Raw genomic sequence first — 18,195 nt, 5'->3', positions numbered from 1 at the left:
CCACATCACAAGATAGAGAAAATTTACTAGACCGTTAACCAGATATTTGAGAGAGAAAATTAACATCGACACAGCAAGTTTTAAGTGTTTACAAAGACTGATATTAGAGATTCTACAATTTTAGTATCTCAGATCCCCGAAAATTGGGTTGTGTAATTGTGGCTAGCTAAATGCCTGTTTCAAAACCATCGTAATGATAGTTGACAAGTGTGAATGATGATCAACACTAAAAATCGCATGATGTTGATTGATAGTTAGTGCAGCCAAGAAAAAAAATATATATATATATATATATATTATATATCATAGTTATTGGCTGCAAATGTAAATGCCACTGGTAGCGACAGCTACTTTAACACAAGACATTGCTGCCGAGGGCACGACTCGGCACAACAGTTGTTTGGCAACAACGGCATCTCGTGTGGAGGAGTTTCCTTCCCACGGTCTGCGAGCCTTGCACTGATGGAAATGTCCATCAGATCCAGGCCATAATTTTTCTAACAATTCAATCAGTCTGAATAATTGGATGGAATGGAAAGGTGATGGATATGCCAATGCAAGACTAAGGCCAAGTTCACATTGCGCCTTTTGCCTTCCATCAGAGGTATACGTCGAGAGCACTCGCAATGTATACCTCTGACAGAAGGCTGCAATGTATCCCACTGTATGGGTTCTAGAACCCCTGGGCAGTGCGCTACCTAAAGTTATGTGCTGGGGAAACTCCTGACATCACTGTCTATATATGGACAATGATGTCTGGAGCTACAATGCCGCCGTTCCGGGCCAGAGCATCACAAGCACTCTGTCCAGGCACTCCGGCCAAATATGGACAGTGATATCAGGAGCTTCCGCCATGGCCAAAATCTGCAGGCGGAGCAATTCCGATTCTCTGTCTGGGGACTGGCATTGTAGCTTCTGACATTACTGTTCATATATGAACCGTGATATCAGGAGCTTCCGACCTTTACATTTATACCTGTGACAGTGCTATACAGTGGCATTGGTCACCCATAAGCGCCCATGTTACCAATCGGTATACTTTTTTTTTTTTTTGTGGGATCCCTCAGGATGGTTTCTATTCCATTTTTTTAAAGAAAAAGGAAAACCAAAAGGACACTCTTTTGGACCCAGATGGGACATTGAAGCCCTATGGACATGTTTAGCATGTACGTCGGGAGCTTTTCCGAGGTATCTGCTAAACCAAGGGCAAAGACTCTATGTAAACTAGGGCTAAACAGGGGCTATAGTAGGTTGCGAAGGGCATGGTTGTATGATCCCAAAAGCCCCATCACACGATCCAGTTATTGGGCCAGTTTCACTTAGTCCTAGATTTTGGAAAACTTGCCCTCATGACTTCCTTGGTTCTTTTACTTTCCTTCTTCAGGTATCTGCTCCAGCCAAAAGACAATGGAAGCAAATCTTCAAAGTATGATGATCTGGGGTCACTGAGGTTAAGCATTTGTTATACAGAAGACTATGTGCTGTCTTCAGAATTATATATCCCACTTAAAACCCTGATTGTGAACTCATCTGATATTAAGGTAGATATATTGTGGTTTAACATTTTAATTTAAAATTAATTGACACATGCGTCTGCTTCAGGCTTATTCCTACATCGCTTATTCACTATGCTGTGGTTTTGAGTAAATCTACAAAACCGCTACATGATAAAAGCACTAAAACCCATTGCTGTAGAATAAGGCTTATCAATGACCAACTTTAATCGATTTAAGCTCTTGGATCCTCACCTATCTCCAGAATGGGGGTAACTCGACTCCAATCCCATCATGTGGGGTGGGAGCTGCATCCAGGCGGAGAATGAATAGAGGTTGCTGCACATGTATGCAGCTCCCCCCATTAATTTCTAGGGGAGTTCTGGAAACCGTTCGGTCAACAAGTGGGACGGGGTTTGGGTGACCCCCATTGTAAAGTTAGGTGCTGTCAGACATTTATGGCATATTCAATCACATATCCCCCTGTGTAGATGTGCCTCAGAAGCATTCTGAGAAGACGCGATGCGATGTACATCTTCTCTGCTTGTCTGTGTATACAGATCACTAGTAACCATGATCCGTATATGGGGACAACAGGGAACACACAGATCGTGTGTTCCCTGCTAACCTGTGCCCCGTAGTGAAACTCGTACATTCAAGAATAAATATAGTAAAATGAGAAAAATAATTCTTGTGACCTTAATCCTATTTCTTTCTTTCAGCCCATCACTACCTCTGCTGCCTTCATCCTGGGAGAGATTTGTAGAGACAAGAACGATGCGATCCTCCCTTTAGTCCGGCTTCTTCTTCACCATCAGAAATTAGTTCCGTTTGTGACAACTATTGCTCAGCTCGACCTGAACGAGTGCGTGCTCATGTACATGGACATTAAAGAGGCTCTGTCACCAGATTATAAGTGCCCTATCTCCTGCATAATCTTATCAGCGCTGTAATGTAGATAACAGCAGTGGTTTTTATTTTTAAAAACGAGCATTTTTGACCAAGTTATAAACCATTTTAGATTTATGCTAATTAGTTTATTAACTCCTTAACGCCGAAGGACGGATATATCTGTCCTCAGCAGCTGCTAGTTCGCGCAGGAGGACGGATATATCCGTCCTGTGATCGCGCGGGTACTGACAGCGTACCTATGCGATCAGCGGCAGGAGCACGGCTGTTATACACAGCCTGGCTCCTGCTGCAACTGCCGGAATCGAAGCGCGCTCCGATTCCGGAAGTTTAACCCATTAAATGCCGCTGTCAATAGTGACAGCGGCATCTAATGTGTTTGACAGAGGGAGGGAGCTCCCTCTGTCACCCGATCAGCGCCCCGCAAACAAATCGCGGGTCGCCGTCGGGTTTCCATGACAGCCGGGGGTCTAACAAAGACCCCCAGGTCTGTCTTCCGCAACTGCCTGTTAGGCAATGCCAGAGGCATGACCTAACAGATTGCCTGTCAGTTTTACACTGACAGGCAATAATGCTTTGGTATACTAAGTATACCAAAGCATTATATATGCGATCCCTGGTGGGACTTTAAAAAAAAAATATGTCAATCAGTTAAATAAAGTTTGTTGAAAAAAAAATAAAATAATTACAGTCAAAATCAAATAAAACTTATTCAGTAAAAGTGTCAAAACAAATCACACATACACATATATGGTATCCCCGCGATCGTAACAACTTGACCAATAAAATGAACACATTAATTAAACCGCCGGATGAACGGCGTCCAAAAAAAACGCAAAAAACGGCAAAATTCTCTCTTTTCTCCCATTCCCCCCATAAAAAATAAAATAAAAGTTTAATCTAGAAGTCCTATGTACCCCAAAATAGTACTAATGAAAACTACACATTGGCCTGCAAAAATCAAGCCCACATACGGCCACATCGACGGAAAAATAAAAAAATGACGGCTCTTGGAACGAGGCGATGCAAAAACAAGTAATTTTTTTCTAAAAGGGTTTTTATTGTGCAAACGTAGGAAAACATATAAAACCCTTACATATTTGGTATCCCCGTAATCGTGCCGACCCATAGAATAAAGTTAACATGTTATTTACACTGCATAGTAAACGGCGTAAATTTATAACGTGAAAATCAATGCTGGAATAGCTGCTTATTTTCAATACTCTCCTAAAATAAAGTTAATAAAAGTTAATCAATATATTATATGCATCTAAAAATGGTACAAAATACAACTCGTCCCGCAAAAAACAAGCCCTTATACGGCTATGTCAAAGGAAAAAAAAAAAGTTACGACTCTTGGAATGCAACCGTGAAAAAACAAAAAATAATCCTTGGTCATTAAAGGGAATGTGTTGCCAGCAAAACATGTTTTTTTTTTTTTTTAGTTAAACAATTAGTGTGTAGGTGATTAAACATTGTTCTAATTTTTTTTTTTTTTTTCACGAGTCAGGAAATATTATACATTGGATTCAATTGGATTCTAATTTATAATATTTACCATTGCTGGTCACTAGATGGAACCATTCCCAAAATTGCAGCATTGCATGTGGTAAAGCAACCACATTGCTTTATGCTGCAAAATTAAGTAAAAAGCCCTCGCTCTAGTGAGCTCTGAGAATCCCCCCCTCCTTTATCCTGGCTAGTGCCGGGAGAAACGAGGGGTTTGAATGGTCTAACCTCCTACACTGTGTGTCGCCATTTTTTGAGCTAACACACAGTGTAGAAGGTTTACATACAGTAGTAAACACGCACTGAACACAAACATACATAGAAATCCCTTAACTGCTCCAGTCGCCGCCGGTCCATCCGCTCCGTCTGCTGCCGCTGCTCCATGTGCACAAGTCCGGAAGCCGCGACCGGAAGTAGTAATCTTACTGTCGGGCCGCGACTTCCGGTCCACAGGAAAATGGCGCCAGACGGCGTGCATTTCAATTTGAACTGTGTGGGAGCGGCGCATGCGCCGTTCACACAGACGGCGTACACCATAGAGACTGCGAACGGGCCCCGTTCGCAGTCCCTATGGGACTGTGGCTGCCGTATTCCATGTCTGTATGTTTCGTTAATCGACACATACAGAAATGGGAAAAAAAATGGCAGCCCCCATAGGGAAGAAAAAGTGTAAAAATAAGAAAAAGTAAAACACAAACACACAAATTAATCCAAACGTTTTTAATAAAGCACTAACATCTTTAACATATTAAAAAAAAAATTGTGGTAACACTGTTCCTTTAACGTGCAAAATGGCCGGTCATTAAGGGGTTAATAGACAACTGGGCGTGTTTTTACTTTTTACCAACTGGGTGTTGTACAGAGGAGTGTATGAGGCTGACCAATCAGTGACCAATCAGCGACATACACTTCTCATCGTTCCAGCCCAGCTTCTTTCACTGCACAATCACACTGTGCTGGAACAATGAGAAGTGTAGGACACAGCGATTGGTGTAGGACACTGATTAGTCACTGATTGGTCAGCGTCATACAATGGTTTTTTTTCCAAGTAAAAAACACTGCTGTTCTCTACATTACAGCGCTGATCAGATTATATAGCAGATAGGGCACTTATAATCTGGTGACAGAGACTCTTTAAGACTACTCTACAGTAACCCCTTCTGTGATAATTATTCAGTTAATGCTTTGCTTTACAGAGAAGCCAATACCATTTTCCGGGGGAACTCTTTAGCCACTCGTTGTATGGATGAGACAATGAAGATTGTTGGGAACCATTATCTGAAAGTAACTTTGAAGAATGTTATAGATGAGGTAGAGCTTTCCCATTCTGCTAATACTCTTTATTGTCCATATTTCTGCCCATATTTTCTGAAAACTTTTTGTTAAGTGCATTCATAGAATTACAGGGACTTGGAACCCCCGCAGACATTTATCTCAAATGGTTTTCAACCTAAAAATCAGCAGCATTTCTATGCGACACCAGGGGATTACCCTAGATTCTGACCTGTTTTTTTGTGGATCCGTAAATACTGATGCATTACGGACTGTATTTACGGACGCCCTTCCGCATTTGCAAATGATTTATGGATGACTACGGATCCGTATTTACGGACAGTATTTTCAGATGGATGAAAAGTACAGTCGTGTGCATGGGGCCTGATAGTGTTCCCTCAAGTTACAATATTAATTCCTACTGGGGACGACCATTGTAACTTAAAAGTATTGTAACTTGATTAAATTGTGACTAAGGCCCCATGCACACGAACGTAAAAACGTCCGTAATCACGGCCCGTAATTACGGGCCCATAGACTTCTATTGGCCACGGGTATGCTTACGGGAAGGTGCCCGGGCCGTTGAAAAATATAGAACATGTTCTATTTTAGGCTGTAATTACGGCACAGGCAGGCCCATAGAAGTCTATGGGGCTCCCGTAATTACGGGTGACTACGTGTGTGCACCAGTAATTACGGGAGCGTTGCTAGGCGACGTCAGTGGATAGTCACTGTCCTGGGTGCTAAAAGAGTTAACTGATTGGCAGTAACACTTTCAGCACCAGGGACAGGGACTACCGATCACAATATAGATCAAGCTGTAAAAAAATAGAAGTTCATACTTACCCAGAACTCCCTGCTTCTTCCTCCAGTCTGGCCTCCCGTGATGACTTTTCAGCCCATGTGACCGCTGAAGCCAATCACAGGCTGCAGTGGTCACATGGACTGCCGCATCATCCAGGGAGGTCGGGCTGGATGTCGAAAGAGGGACACGTCACCAAGACAACGGCCGGGTAAGTATGAATTTCTTTTACTTTTACCTCGGAAAGGGCTGCCCCTTCTCTCTATCCTGCGCTGATAGAGAGAAGGGGCTGCCGATTAGTGCAGTGCAATTTTGCAGCGAAAACGTGCCCGTAAATACGGGTGGAATACTGGTGACACCGGACCCGTATTTACAGGCACGGGTCCGTAAATACTGGTGCAATCCGGGTCGAATACATGTGACCAAGGACCCGTATTTACGGGAGGGAAAAAATACGTTCGTGTGCATGAGGCATTGGTCAGCGTCATACCCTCCTCTGTACAACGCCCAGTTGGTAAAAAGTAAAAACACGCCCAGTTGGTCATTAAGAAACTAATTAGCATAAATCTAAAATTGCTCATAAATTGCTCAAAAATGATCGTTTTTCAAAATCACTTATCTAGATTACAGCGTCGGATTATGTAGGAGATAGGGCACTTATAATCTGGTTACAGAGCCTCTTTAAGGGCCATCAGAATATTCCCATATAATACAAAGTGTATGGTTCGCATTGCTGTATACGGTATTTTAGAGCATTTCAGAAGTTGACACACTAACATAGGTCGTGAAAACGACCACCGATCAGTGAGACAGCTCGTCGATCACCGCTCATTTGCTCCTTTCACGAGGAGCAATGATTTTTTTCATGTATGGGGATGGGTGATCATTACTACAATCTTTAGTTCCCATACATTTCCATCATATCTGCAGCGCATCTCCCTGTTTATTGGTCACATAAACGAGCATATCCGCCAATGAACGAGCGTTTGCTTGTTCATTGGCTAATCGTTGCCCTCCCTACATAGGGCAATGATCGGGAACAAGCGTTCATGTGAATTCTCATTTGACCGATCAATCGCTCATGTAAAAGGGCCTGAAGAACGAAAGAAACAGCCATTCCAAAACAATGCTTATAAAATAATAAGATAACAAAAAAGCTTTATTTGCACCACATGAAAAAAATAAAGGGGAAAATATTGCGTTTTTGGCTGCAATTATCTTGAAGGCGGCACAATCGTCCTCTCATGAAGAGGTTTCACCTTTGCGTTTTGTTTTACATACTGAACCATGTTATAAGAGTCATATTTTTTTGTATTGTTCTTTTTCAAAAGAAGTGATGTGTCCATGTGTCCCTCACCTTGTACTCTGTTCTAGATATGCGAATCTCCCAAACCCTGTGAGATAGACCCTAATCGGCTGAGGGAAGGTGAAAATGTTGACAATCACAAGGTGTGTTCATGTTCCTTCCAGGCTATATTTTCTATGGAGCATTTGGTACTTTGAGATTCAATGCACATGATGCGTATTATGTGCGTTTTTTCCGCGCAAATTTGCGTGCGGCAAATCCGCAGCATAATACAGTACCTGTATAGTAAATGAGATTCCAGGAAATCTGATGTACACGCTGCGGTATATTTTAGAATCCGCAGCATGTCAATTCATCTTGTGTTTCCGCTTTCGAATTGCATCTGCCTAGTGCTGTGGAAAATCGCACCAAAACCCACAGCATGAAAACGTGCCGAAAAACGCATCCAAACGTAAAAACGACAACAAAAAACACATCGTAAAATGCACGATTAGCTGCGGTTTTTACCTGCAAATTTTCTGCGTGTTTCTGCGGTTTTAGTGCGTATTTTCCGCCGCAAAATACGCAACGTGTGCATGTAGCCTGAAACCGATTTATTACAAACCACAAACAAAAGTCATCGCCTGCTAACATGATAATGAGTCTTTCATCTGCAACATTAATTGACCTGTTTATTTTAGATTTAGGAACATAACTAGATTTTAAGCAAGTGCAAATCTCATTTCAGGCAGCAGAGGGCGATATGTGGTTTTCTTCTAAAGTTACGCACAAATTTAAATCAAGCATATAAAAAAATATATATTTTCAATTGACTTTGTCGCAGTTTCATTAATATTTGAGACTTTTATGATAATCAATGATCATCTTCCCCAAGGGGTTGTCTCATGAATAGTCTTGATATCTCCTTTAATTGATTTAATAAAATAAAACCAGAATTTAAAAAATAATAATGAAATCAAGATCGCACTTTTTGTGTTTTTATTTTTATAGGAGCACTTAATGATTGAATTATGGCAAAGCATCTATTGACCTAAGGATCGTGCTGCTTATATTTATTTCTATGTAAGCAACTCCATCTTTAGTCATTGCTCACGCTTCACAGGTTATATTACAAAGTCAGTAGGTCTTCTTCGATTACTTTATAACACCTTTAAAGAAGCACTCTGGGGTTTTTTTTCTGCCCGGCCCCCCCGTGCTTGCACATGTAGTGTAACGTGGACATGTGTATTGACTTACCTGATGCTGTATTTCACGGGGCGCCGGTCCGCTCCGGGCTGTCGTGGGGTCACGTGATCTGTACTCCAATTCTACAGCATCTGTTGTAGAATCCTGTTGTCCGTCTCATCGCAGGTCTATGAGACTCACATCGAGACTTTCTAGACTTGCATAGAGAGCCTGACTTCTGGTCCCTACTGCAGATGCTATAGGGTACAGGCAGTAAATGAGGACACGTGACCCCATGGCGGCCCATAACAGAGTGGCGGCCAGTGAAATGCAGTCCCAGGTAAGTCAATACACATATTCATATTACACTACATCACATTTGCAAACCAGGGGGAAGAGGGGGAATCCTGGAGTTCCTCTTTAATTGTAGTATAATCTCAAAAGCGTTGACCAGCTAATCCTGTCCTGTCATACTATTTCTTACCAAGCGCCAGCCAGTTTAGGGTATGTGCATGCACACTAATTACGGACGTATTTCGGCCGCAAGTCCCGGACCGAACACAGTGCAGGGAGCCGGGGTCCTAGCATCATACTTATGTACGATGCTAGAAGTCCCTGCCTCGCTGCAGGACAACTGTCCCGTACTGAAAACATGATTACACTACGGGACAGTTGTCCTGCAGCGAGGCAGGGACTCCTAGCATCGTACATAAGTATGATGCTAGGAGCCCGGCTCCTTGCACTGTGTTCGGTCCGGGACTTGCGGCCGAAATACGTCCGTCAATTACGGACGTAATTAGTGTGTGTGCACATACCCTTATAGTGTTTTGCTTTACAGGTTGGTAGTAACATTGTGACCTGTCATTATGCAGTAAATTGCTAGACCTTCTTTCTATACCTGATCTAGATTTTAGTCTTTCAAGCAGCCCTATTTCTGTGTGAAAAAATGTATAATGCATTTTCTTTTCTACAGGACAATCTAAGACATTATGTGGACAAGGTGTTCTCATGTATAGTGAAATCCAGCATGAGCTGCCCCACTGTGATGTGTGACCTGTTCTCCTCACTACGACACATGGCTGTTAAAAATTTCCCTAGTAAGAACTCTTCCCCCATTGACTTGTTATAAGGAGCTTTGTAAATGCAGTAGCAATCTGTTATATACTTTAGGCACTAAATATAGTTCCAATATGGAAGGGGTTCATGTTTAATTTTCAGAACAATCCACATATGCACAGTTGAGAAGATGATACTTTTTCTTGCAACTGTATATATATATATACACATGCAAACAAGTGTAAGTGAACCCTTTGGAACTCCCTGGATTTCTGCATTGATAAAATGTGGTCTAATTCTAATCTAAGTCACAGTTATAGACCAACACAATCCAACTAAACTAATAACACACAAATAGTTGTACGGGTCATGTCCTTTATTAAGCACAATGAGTAAACATCCATTTGCTAATTGACAAAAGGTGTTTCAAGTAGATGAGATTGGAAGTGTGGGTTTCACAGGTGCTTTGCCTAAAGACACACACAGCATGGTTACTGAAAAATCTGTTCTTCTCAAGAAAAATTGGTTAGTGTGAACCATGCCTAGAGGCAAACAACTTTCAGAAGACCTCAGAATATGTGTTATACGGATTTATGAAGCATGGAAAAGGCTACAAAAGCATTGGTAAAGACCTGGGTGTATATTTTCTACAAATGGAGGAAATTCAGGACTGTTGCTACTTTCCCTAGTAGTAGGCGTTCTGTGGAAACCACTCCAAGAGAATGATGAGCAATCCTGAAAGAGATGAGAAAGAAGCCAAGGGTAACCGCAAAAGACCTACTGAAGTCTCTACCAACTGAAAAAGCTTCTGTTTGTGTTCAAGATTAGAAAAACACTGAACAATAGTTGGTGTTTATGGAAGGAAGCCGCTGATGTCCCAAAAAATATTGCAGCCCATCTCAAGTTTGCCCCAGACCACCTGGATGTTCCACAATTCTTCTGGGAATTTTTTTTATGGACAGATGAGACAAAAGTAGAACTTTTAGGCACAAATGCACAACACTATGGGTGGAGGAAAAACTACACTGCACACCAACTCCAAAACCTCATCCCAACTGTGAAGCATTGTAAAGGGGCATCATGGTTTGGGGCGGCTTTGCTTCCTCAGGGCCTGGACAGTAATCCAAAACTAAATCAAGCTACTTTAACCTCTTGTACGGGATGCCTTGCAGTCATTTCAACAATTCATTCAAAGGAAAATGGTGACCTCAAGCTGAAGAGACTTTGGGTGATGCAACAAGACAATGGCCCAAAGCACACAAGTATATCAACTAAAGAACGGTTGAAAAAGATGATGATCTGTGTTTTGGAATGGCCAAGTTAGAGTCCTGACCTTCACCTTATCGAGATGCTGTGGCATGACCTGAAATATTGATGAACTAAACACATTTGCAGGAAGGAATGGTCCAAAAATCTTATTTGTAGCTACAGGAAGCGTTTGATGGAGGTGGTTGCTGCTAAAGGGGATCTACGAGTTATACATTTAAGGATTTACTTACTTTTTATCCCTGCACTGTGGACGTTTACCTAATGGGAAAAATATATTAAGACTGGCTGTCAAACGCCAGCCTTAAACTAATGTACATTGGCACAAATTGCACCAAATATATTTAGACGTATACACTTCTTAATAAATTTGGTGCATCTTTGGCTGCCGATGCAAATCTAAATCCATGCCTGCTATGAACAAGAGTAGATTTGCGCCAGTTTCTGGCGTAAGTTATGATAAATATTTTTCGGTGGATGCCCCACCTATTTTTGCTAAGCCCCACCCCTTTTGCCGCTCTCAGAAAATGGCAAGAAAAGTAAAAAGTCTTAGGCCTCATTCACACGGCAGGGTTTCCCGGCCGGGTGCCGGCCGTTCATAAATCGGCCGGCACCCGGCTGCATTAGGAATGATAGACCCCTAATGGGGCTATTCACACGACCGATTTTTTGACGGCCGGGAAATCCGGCCGTCAAAAAATAGGACATGCTCTATCTTTGCCCGGGCACACGGCCGCCCGGCTCCCATAGAAGTCTATGGGGCCGGGTATTACACGGCCATCACCGGAATGTGTTCCGAGTGATGGCCGGGTTTCCCGGCGGTTGCGCTCTATCTCCTCCTCCTCACAGCGCAGAGTGCATGTGAGGAGGAGGAGTTGATGCCATTCTGACGAATGGCATCGCTGTACACTGTGTTGCAGGGCCGGGGTGTACAGCAGGTGGAGGGAGCGCTGCGCTGGCTCCCTTCCCCTGCTTGTTAAAAGCACCCTGGCTCGGCGACACCTTCGATGGCGCCGCTAGTAGCAGCAGCTGCTGCCGCTGCGGCTGCTACTACTGCAGCGACGCCACTATAGCAGAGCAGGGAGGTATCTCCCCGCTCTGCTATGTGCTAGCCGAGCGGAATCCCCGTGTTTTCGGGGATTCCGCTCCTGGACAGAGCGCTTGATGTCTCTGTCCATATCTGGGCAGTGACATCAGGGGAAACTCCTGAAGCGGAATCCCCGAACACATGGGGATTCCCCTTCAGGAGCTGCCGCTGATGTCACTGTCCGGATCTGCCCGGCCCGGCACGGATGCATAACTTTATGCAAACCGGCCGGGCAAAATGGCCGATTTTACCGGCCGATACTCGGGCTCGGGAACGACCCGGTCGTGTGAATCCCGCCTTACATTTTAGTGCAGCTATGGCGTGCGCCAAAATATTTTACTTCAGAAAATTTGCGTAAATCTCTATTTCCTCCATTCTGATCAATAAAGGACTTGACCTGTACAACTGTTTGTGAGTTTAGTTTAGGTAGATTGTGTTGGTCTATAATTGTGACTGATTACAAGCAGACCATAATTTATTAGTAATCAATGCAGAAATCACGGGAATTCCAAAGGCGTCATTTTTATTTACTTTTTTATATGCTATATATATATATATATATATATATATAACATTAACTCCTTCATAGTCATTGAAAAGGATGTCTTAGTGCTGGGAATTCAATTCGAAACTTGCATGTGCCACTGCTTTGGGGGCTCAATTATAAATCCCTGCTATGGTCGGGGCTGTGGGAGGGTTTCTGGAGCGCATCTCATCCTGTTCAGTTGCTCTGATTCTCGCTTTATCTTGTTTAGCTGCTTCTTGCTACTGAGCTATTAGAACAGAGGAGGCAGCTGAATGAAGAGGTTTTGCACAGTAACATTCAGTTTGTATATTGGCTCTTTTCTTTCCCTGTTTTGCGCGCTCCCGCTCAGTCACTTCACACATCACCCACATGCTCGCCCTAGTTTCGTTCTTTTCCCCAAGGTGGCTTGTTTCAAGTATACCATTACCCATAGAGGCAGCCATTTTGAGGGCTGATCCTGTAGATACCATAATACACATTATCTTATCAGAAAGATCTGGTGATTGCTCCGAACGATGAGGTAAAAAATTTTCATTGATGCCGCTGTTCACTAGTGATCGGCTGCATTCAAATGCATATTGGGTCAGCTCACAAAAAGGCTAGTCACTAGTGTCTAGGGGACAGGTACACGTTGAGAACAAGAAAACCTTCTTTGTTGCATTCCAGCCGTGTAACGCAGACATTTCATGCTCTATGTGAAAATACAGGTGTCTACTGTGACAGTCAGCCGCGTGTGATAAGGGGTTTATCGCAAATTTGTATATTTGTATATTTGTAGTATAAGTATTATTTTAGAACTATTAGAATCTTTTGACACTTTAGTTGTTATTATTGTATATACATCAGTCTTTCTTTTCAGTTTTATCCGACATGATATCCCAATATTCAGCCGGTGATTCAGGGATACCTGTATTTGTTAGACATTCCCCTGTCTCTTGCCTGAGTTGTGTTCAATCCTTTCCATAAATTGAATGTTGCATTGCCCTGTATGTAAGTAGCTTATGGGCCAGGACTAAGGTCCTGTGGTCTAAGGAGGTTTAATATACGCAAATGGCCATTTTGACAATTGTTTGTCCTTAATTTATATCCGCAGATGACCGCCATGTACAGTACTCCGCTGTCAGCAGTTTTGTTTTCCTGCGATTCTTTGCTGTAGCTGTTGTGTCTCCTCATATATTCCATTTGAGGTCCCATCACCCAGTAAGTTACCACAGCTATAATGCTACTAACTCAATCCAATAATAATTATAGAGTGGGTGGTACACACTGGACTATTGTCACAATAATTCAATATTTTATATCTTTTTGTATGTACTGTTTTTGCTACAGTAATCCAAAATAAAATCAAGCTTCTTTAACCCCCGTTGCGACATCCGACGTACTATTCTGTTGTATGTATGCCATCACAATATGGTACGGGCCCAGAAGCTGATACCGCACCATAAGCGGTGGGTGGCGGCTTTTTCAAACACCTAACATCCGCATGCAACGGCTGCGATTGGAGAGAACTCCGATCCCGGGCGTTTAACCCCTCAGATGCCGCGATCAATAGCTACCTTGGCATCTGGGTAGTAGGACAGATGGCGGGGACCCTCTGTTCCCCGAACGCTACTCCCCCGTGACGAAGTCCATGGCACCTGGAGGCCTTCTGCCCTTTGATCTATTATTAAGCCTTGCCAGTAGAGCAAAGATAAAGACAATACGCTGCAATATATAAGTATTGCAGTGTATTATGCGAGCGATCCAAAGATCACATGTTTGAGTTCCCTAGGGGGGGACTAAAAAAAAAGTATAAAAATGTTTATTAAGATTTTGAAAAATATAAAAAAAACTAAACTCCAAATCCTTTGCACATTTTTCACAAAAAATTATGTAAGCAATAAAAAAAAGTTAACATTATTGGTATCGCCAAGTCCATGAAAGTCTGAACAATCGAGATATCAAGTTATTTAACCTGTCAGATGAACGCCATAGCAAAATAATAGCAATAAAATCATTGTTTTTTTTTGGTCAACTTGCTTCTCAAAAAAATTAAATAAGAAGTGATCAAAAATGTATTCCCAAAATGGTACCAGTAAAAACTAATGGCAAAAAACAAGCCATCACACTGTTCCATTGACCGAAAAATAAGAGTAATTGCTCCCAAAATATAGCAAAACAGAACAAATTTATTTTTTTCAATTAGTAAAACACAAAAAAAATCTAAATCTGTTATTGCCGTAATCGCATTGACCCACAGAATAAACTTTTTTTTACTGCATAATGAATGACGTAAAAAAACGGAATCCAAAAGAAAAGCAATGAAGGAATCGCTTTTTTTTGTTCTCATACCACCCCACAAATAATCATTGTTTGTGTCTAAACATTAAATGGTGCCATTAATAACTGGGGGAAAAAAAGGGCTCATGTGGCTATGTTGACTAAAAAATAAATAGGTTATGGCTCTTGGACTTTGACGATGGAAAAATGAAAATAGAAAATTGGCTGGGTCTCCCAAGGAGTCAAATGAAACCTGATCAATACAATGTGACATATTTATCAAAACAAGTGCAAGTGAAAAATGGAGGCGTTGCCCATAACTAATCATGTTGCCCTTTTCATTTTCCAGAAGGCCCCTGAAAAATGAGAGCTGGAATCTGATTGGTAGCTGTGAGCAACTGTTTCCTTGCTCTAGTCTTTTTAAATCTTCCCAAATGTGTTTGTGCACATTTAGTAAATACTTCTGCTGATCCGAGATGGTCCTTTCCCTGGTCATTGCGTGACAAAAAGCTTTTACAAGTTGCCTCTTTACCTATGAATATCTTTCGGGGGGATTTAGGGGTGGATATGGTGTACACTGATTCTTGTATACTCTATTTGTAAACAGCTTTAATGTTTTGTGTGTTTTTTTTGTTTTTTAACTGTTTACATTGTGAAAATTGGCAAAAAAAAATGGGTTAAAGATCTGTCACTAGTTTAGTAATGCCCAATCTCCTTGCTAGTCTAATGGGCGCTTTCACACTGATAATGCTAGTGAAAATTTGTGTCCCAAAACGTTTATCATTTTAAAAGTTTTATGAGCTTTTTTTTTTCAATATGCAGATGAGGCTATACTAGACAAGTGGGTGTCAACACCAGCGACTCTCCTGAGGTGGAGCCTCCTCACAGCCTCTGACCCTGTCCTAACAGCATGAAGCTGCTTCACACAGTGTTAGAGATTGAGGCTGGGGGGGGGGGGCGGGGGTCGCTTCAAATGGCCATATCCCCAGCTCTTTCATATGGCACCAGGATCGCAGTTCTATCTGTAAAGCAACCGGAGGTATCACCAGTTGCTGGGCAGGGAAGGGGGAGAAGCTGTATGATGATTGGACAGTGTCATACAGGAAACATTACACCGCCCAGAGTGAAAAGAATGAGTAACCTCCCATTTGGCAAGTATAGCCAAATTAGCATATTTAAAAAAAAAAAAATGCTCATAACTTTGCACATAATAAACGTTTTTGAAAAAAAAAAATGATGTAGTTATCAGCATCATATCGCCTCTTAGATTAGTTAGGAGATGGGGAATTAATAAACCAGTGGCCGATCCTCTTTAAGCATAAGGCTACAAGCCAGTTGCTAGGCGGCCATCTGAACTACATAGCATTGTCTTTGCTTGCAGAGGTGATGGATTATTCATTGAGCAGTCTGAAGGACTATACCTGATAAATATTTTCACTTGGAATCTCCTCTCTGCTGTCAGAGGTCACACGGAGCCGATGGAACAGAACCAGAACTCCGTCTGAGCAGAGCATTAAAGGGGTTTTCTAGGATTTAATATTCATGGGCTATGACCAGTATCCAATGCCAATGAAATTTCTCATGGGAAAATGTTAAATTGCAGACATAGGCAACTATGGAATACAGCAATTGCCTACAATTTGGGGAAATGGACATTTTTATCTTATTGTTTTCTTATGCCACATAGAGAATTGTAGCGAAGGACATCCTCCGGCTTTCCACCGAGGGTTATACTTGTGTAGCAAACACACAAGGATATTGTTTATGCTTATACTGGCCATTCAATAGAATATATGAACAGTTTTTGATACAATATAAATATTTTAGCTTTTCCTAAATCTTTCCCTTGCACAGGACGCTCAGACATCACGTGTATTGACACTCATATCAAAAACCATTCAGACTCTTGGAAGTGTTGGCAGTTTGTCAAAAAGTAAAACCGTAAGTTTCATCAGGATTGTATTGTCTATTGTGGGGAGTGTAACAAAATTGTCAGTGTCCTTGTTTCGAATCAAATTGCATTCTTTCCTTTATATGCTGAATCCTGTAACTTAAAACCCTGTCTGCACCTCTCCGCAGTCCAGCTTCAAAGAACCATTCATGTGTGAATTCTACAAGATGTTTGAGGAAGAATCCTACACAGCAGATGTTAAAAAGGTTAGCTAATAGTTATGTGGGTTGTTTTTTTTAATATCCCATCAGTCTTTGATATGCATAAAGGAACATAACAAATAGTAGGACCAAAGATAAGGAATTATCTTTAAAGGATGTTGGACCAGTTTCTATTCTTACAAACTCTTATCCAGAATTCCTCTGTATGTCTTGGATTGCCAGATCAACAGTATACTAGGGATGCACGATGCATCGAAACTTCGATACTGTGCGTCCCCAAACGGTTCGATACCGTTATTTCATGTATTTCGATACTTAGCTGTGCGGCCGCAAATCTCAGTATAGTAACACATGAATACGAGAGCGGGGCTGCGGCCGTGTAATACAGCCATTGCCGCGCTCCTGAGTCCTGACATGTTCGCGCTATCAGGATGATGTCCGGATACCCCTTGGATTGCATCACAGGAATACCTGTGACGCGATTGAGGGACATACCATATATGGGCAGACAGCCCAGGGTCCATTGAAGGTCCCCAGGGCTGTCCTACCATATTTCCTGTTGTTAGGGCATACTTGGGTATGTTCTATCAGTACACAGGCTAATGTACTGCCATATAGATATATGCCAGTACATTAAAGTTTAAAAATAAAGTAAAAACCTAAAGTAATGTTAAATTAAAAAAAAATACACACATACCTTTTTTACAATAAACATTATAATCTCAATACATAAAATATTCACGTATTGGCGCGGCCGTAATAACCTTCACAACAATTTGTTTGCATCATTTATGATGTGTATGCTGTAAAAAATTTAATAACTGCTTTCTATCACTTATTGTGGGGCACAAGGTGTGATGATGAATTTTAACCTCCATGTGCCTCACATTAATAGTAATTAACCCCATCATGTACCTTACACATTAACCCATTATGACTGAGAAACATGATGGGATTAATTACTATTAATGTGAGGCACATTCAAAATTCATCACACCTTGCGCCTCACATCAGAAAACGAAAGAACTTTTTTTATTACTGTTGGCAAAGTATCGAATTGCTATCGAAATATACTAAACAAAGTATCTGTATCGAAGTCCAAATTCTGGTATCGTGACATCCCTACAGTATACAGGTCCATGAATAAGGCATCGTTCACATCTGCGCTAGGGTCAAGTTCTGTCTGAGCTTTCCATCGGAACGGGACCCTGACCAAAGGTTTCCATCACCATTGATTTCAATGGTGACAGATCCAGTGCCAATGGTTTCCGTTTGTCTCAGTTATGCAAGGGTTCCCTCGTTTTGATGGAATCAATATTGTAGTCTAAATCAAATCAATGGTGATAGAAACGGAATCCTTTGGTTTCCATTTGTGTCAGTCAAGGTCCTGTTTCGACGGAAAGCTCCATCGCAACGCAACCCTAGCGCAGACGT

The 18,195-nt window shown here is 41.8% G+C and overlaps 1 protein-coding gene across 1 annotated transcript in view; it reads left to right on the top strand.

The window, feature by feature from the left end:
• Positions 1–18,195, top strand: part of RASA2 (RAS p21 protein activator 2) — a 107,903-nt gene that overhangs the window by 66,954 nt on the left and 22,754 nt on the right. Inside the window, exons 10-17 of the mRNA XM_075861241.1 lie at positions 1,385–1,541; positions 2,216–2,358; positions 5,108–5,222; positions 7,360–7,434; positions 9,429–9,552; positions 13,484–13,590; positions 16,504–16,590; positions 16,729–16,806. Of these exons, the coding sequence (XP_075717356.1) occupies positions 1,385–1,541; positions 2,216–2,358; positions 5,108–5,222; positions 7,360–7,434; positions 9,429–9,552; positions 13,484–13,590; positions 16,504–16,590; positions 16,729–16,806 (886 nt within the window). The remainder of the gene's footprint in view (positions 1–1,384; positions 1,542–2,215; positions 2,359–5,107; positions 5,223–7,359; positions 7,435–9,428; positions 9,553–13,483; positions 13,591–16,503; positions 16,591–16,728; positions 16,807–18,195) is intronic.

This window comes from Rhinoderma darwinii, chromosome 4 (assembly GCF_050947455.1).
Source record: "Rhinoderma darwinii isolate aRhiDar2 chromosome 4, aRhiDar2.hap1, whole genome shotgun sequence".
Taxonomy (NCBI): domain Eukaryota; kingdom Metazoa; phylum Chordata; class Amphibia; order Anura; family Rhinodermatidae; genus Rhinoderma; species Rhinoderma darwinii.
Note: the sequence above shows the minus strand (reverse complement) of the source record. Positions and strands in the feature narration are given on the sequence as shown.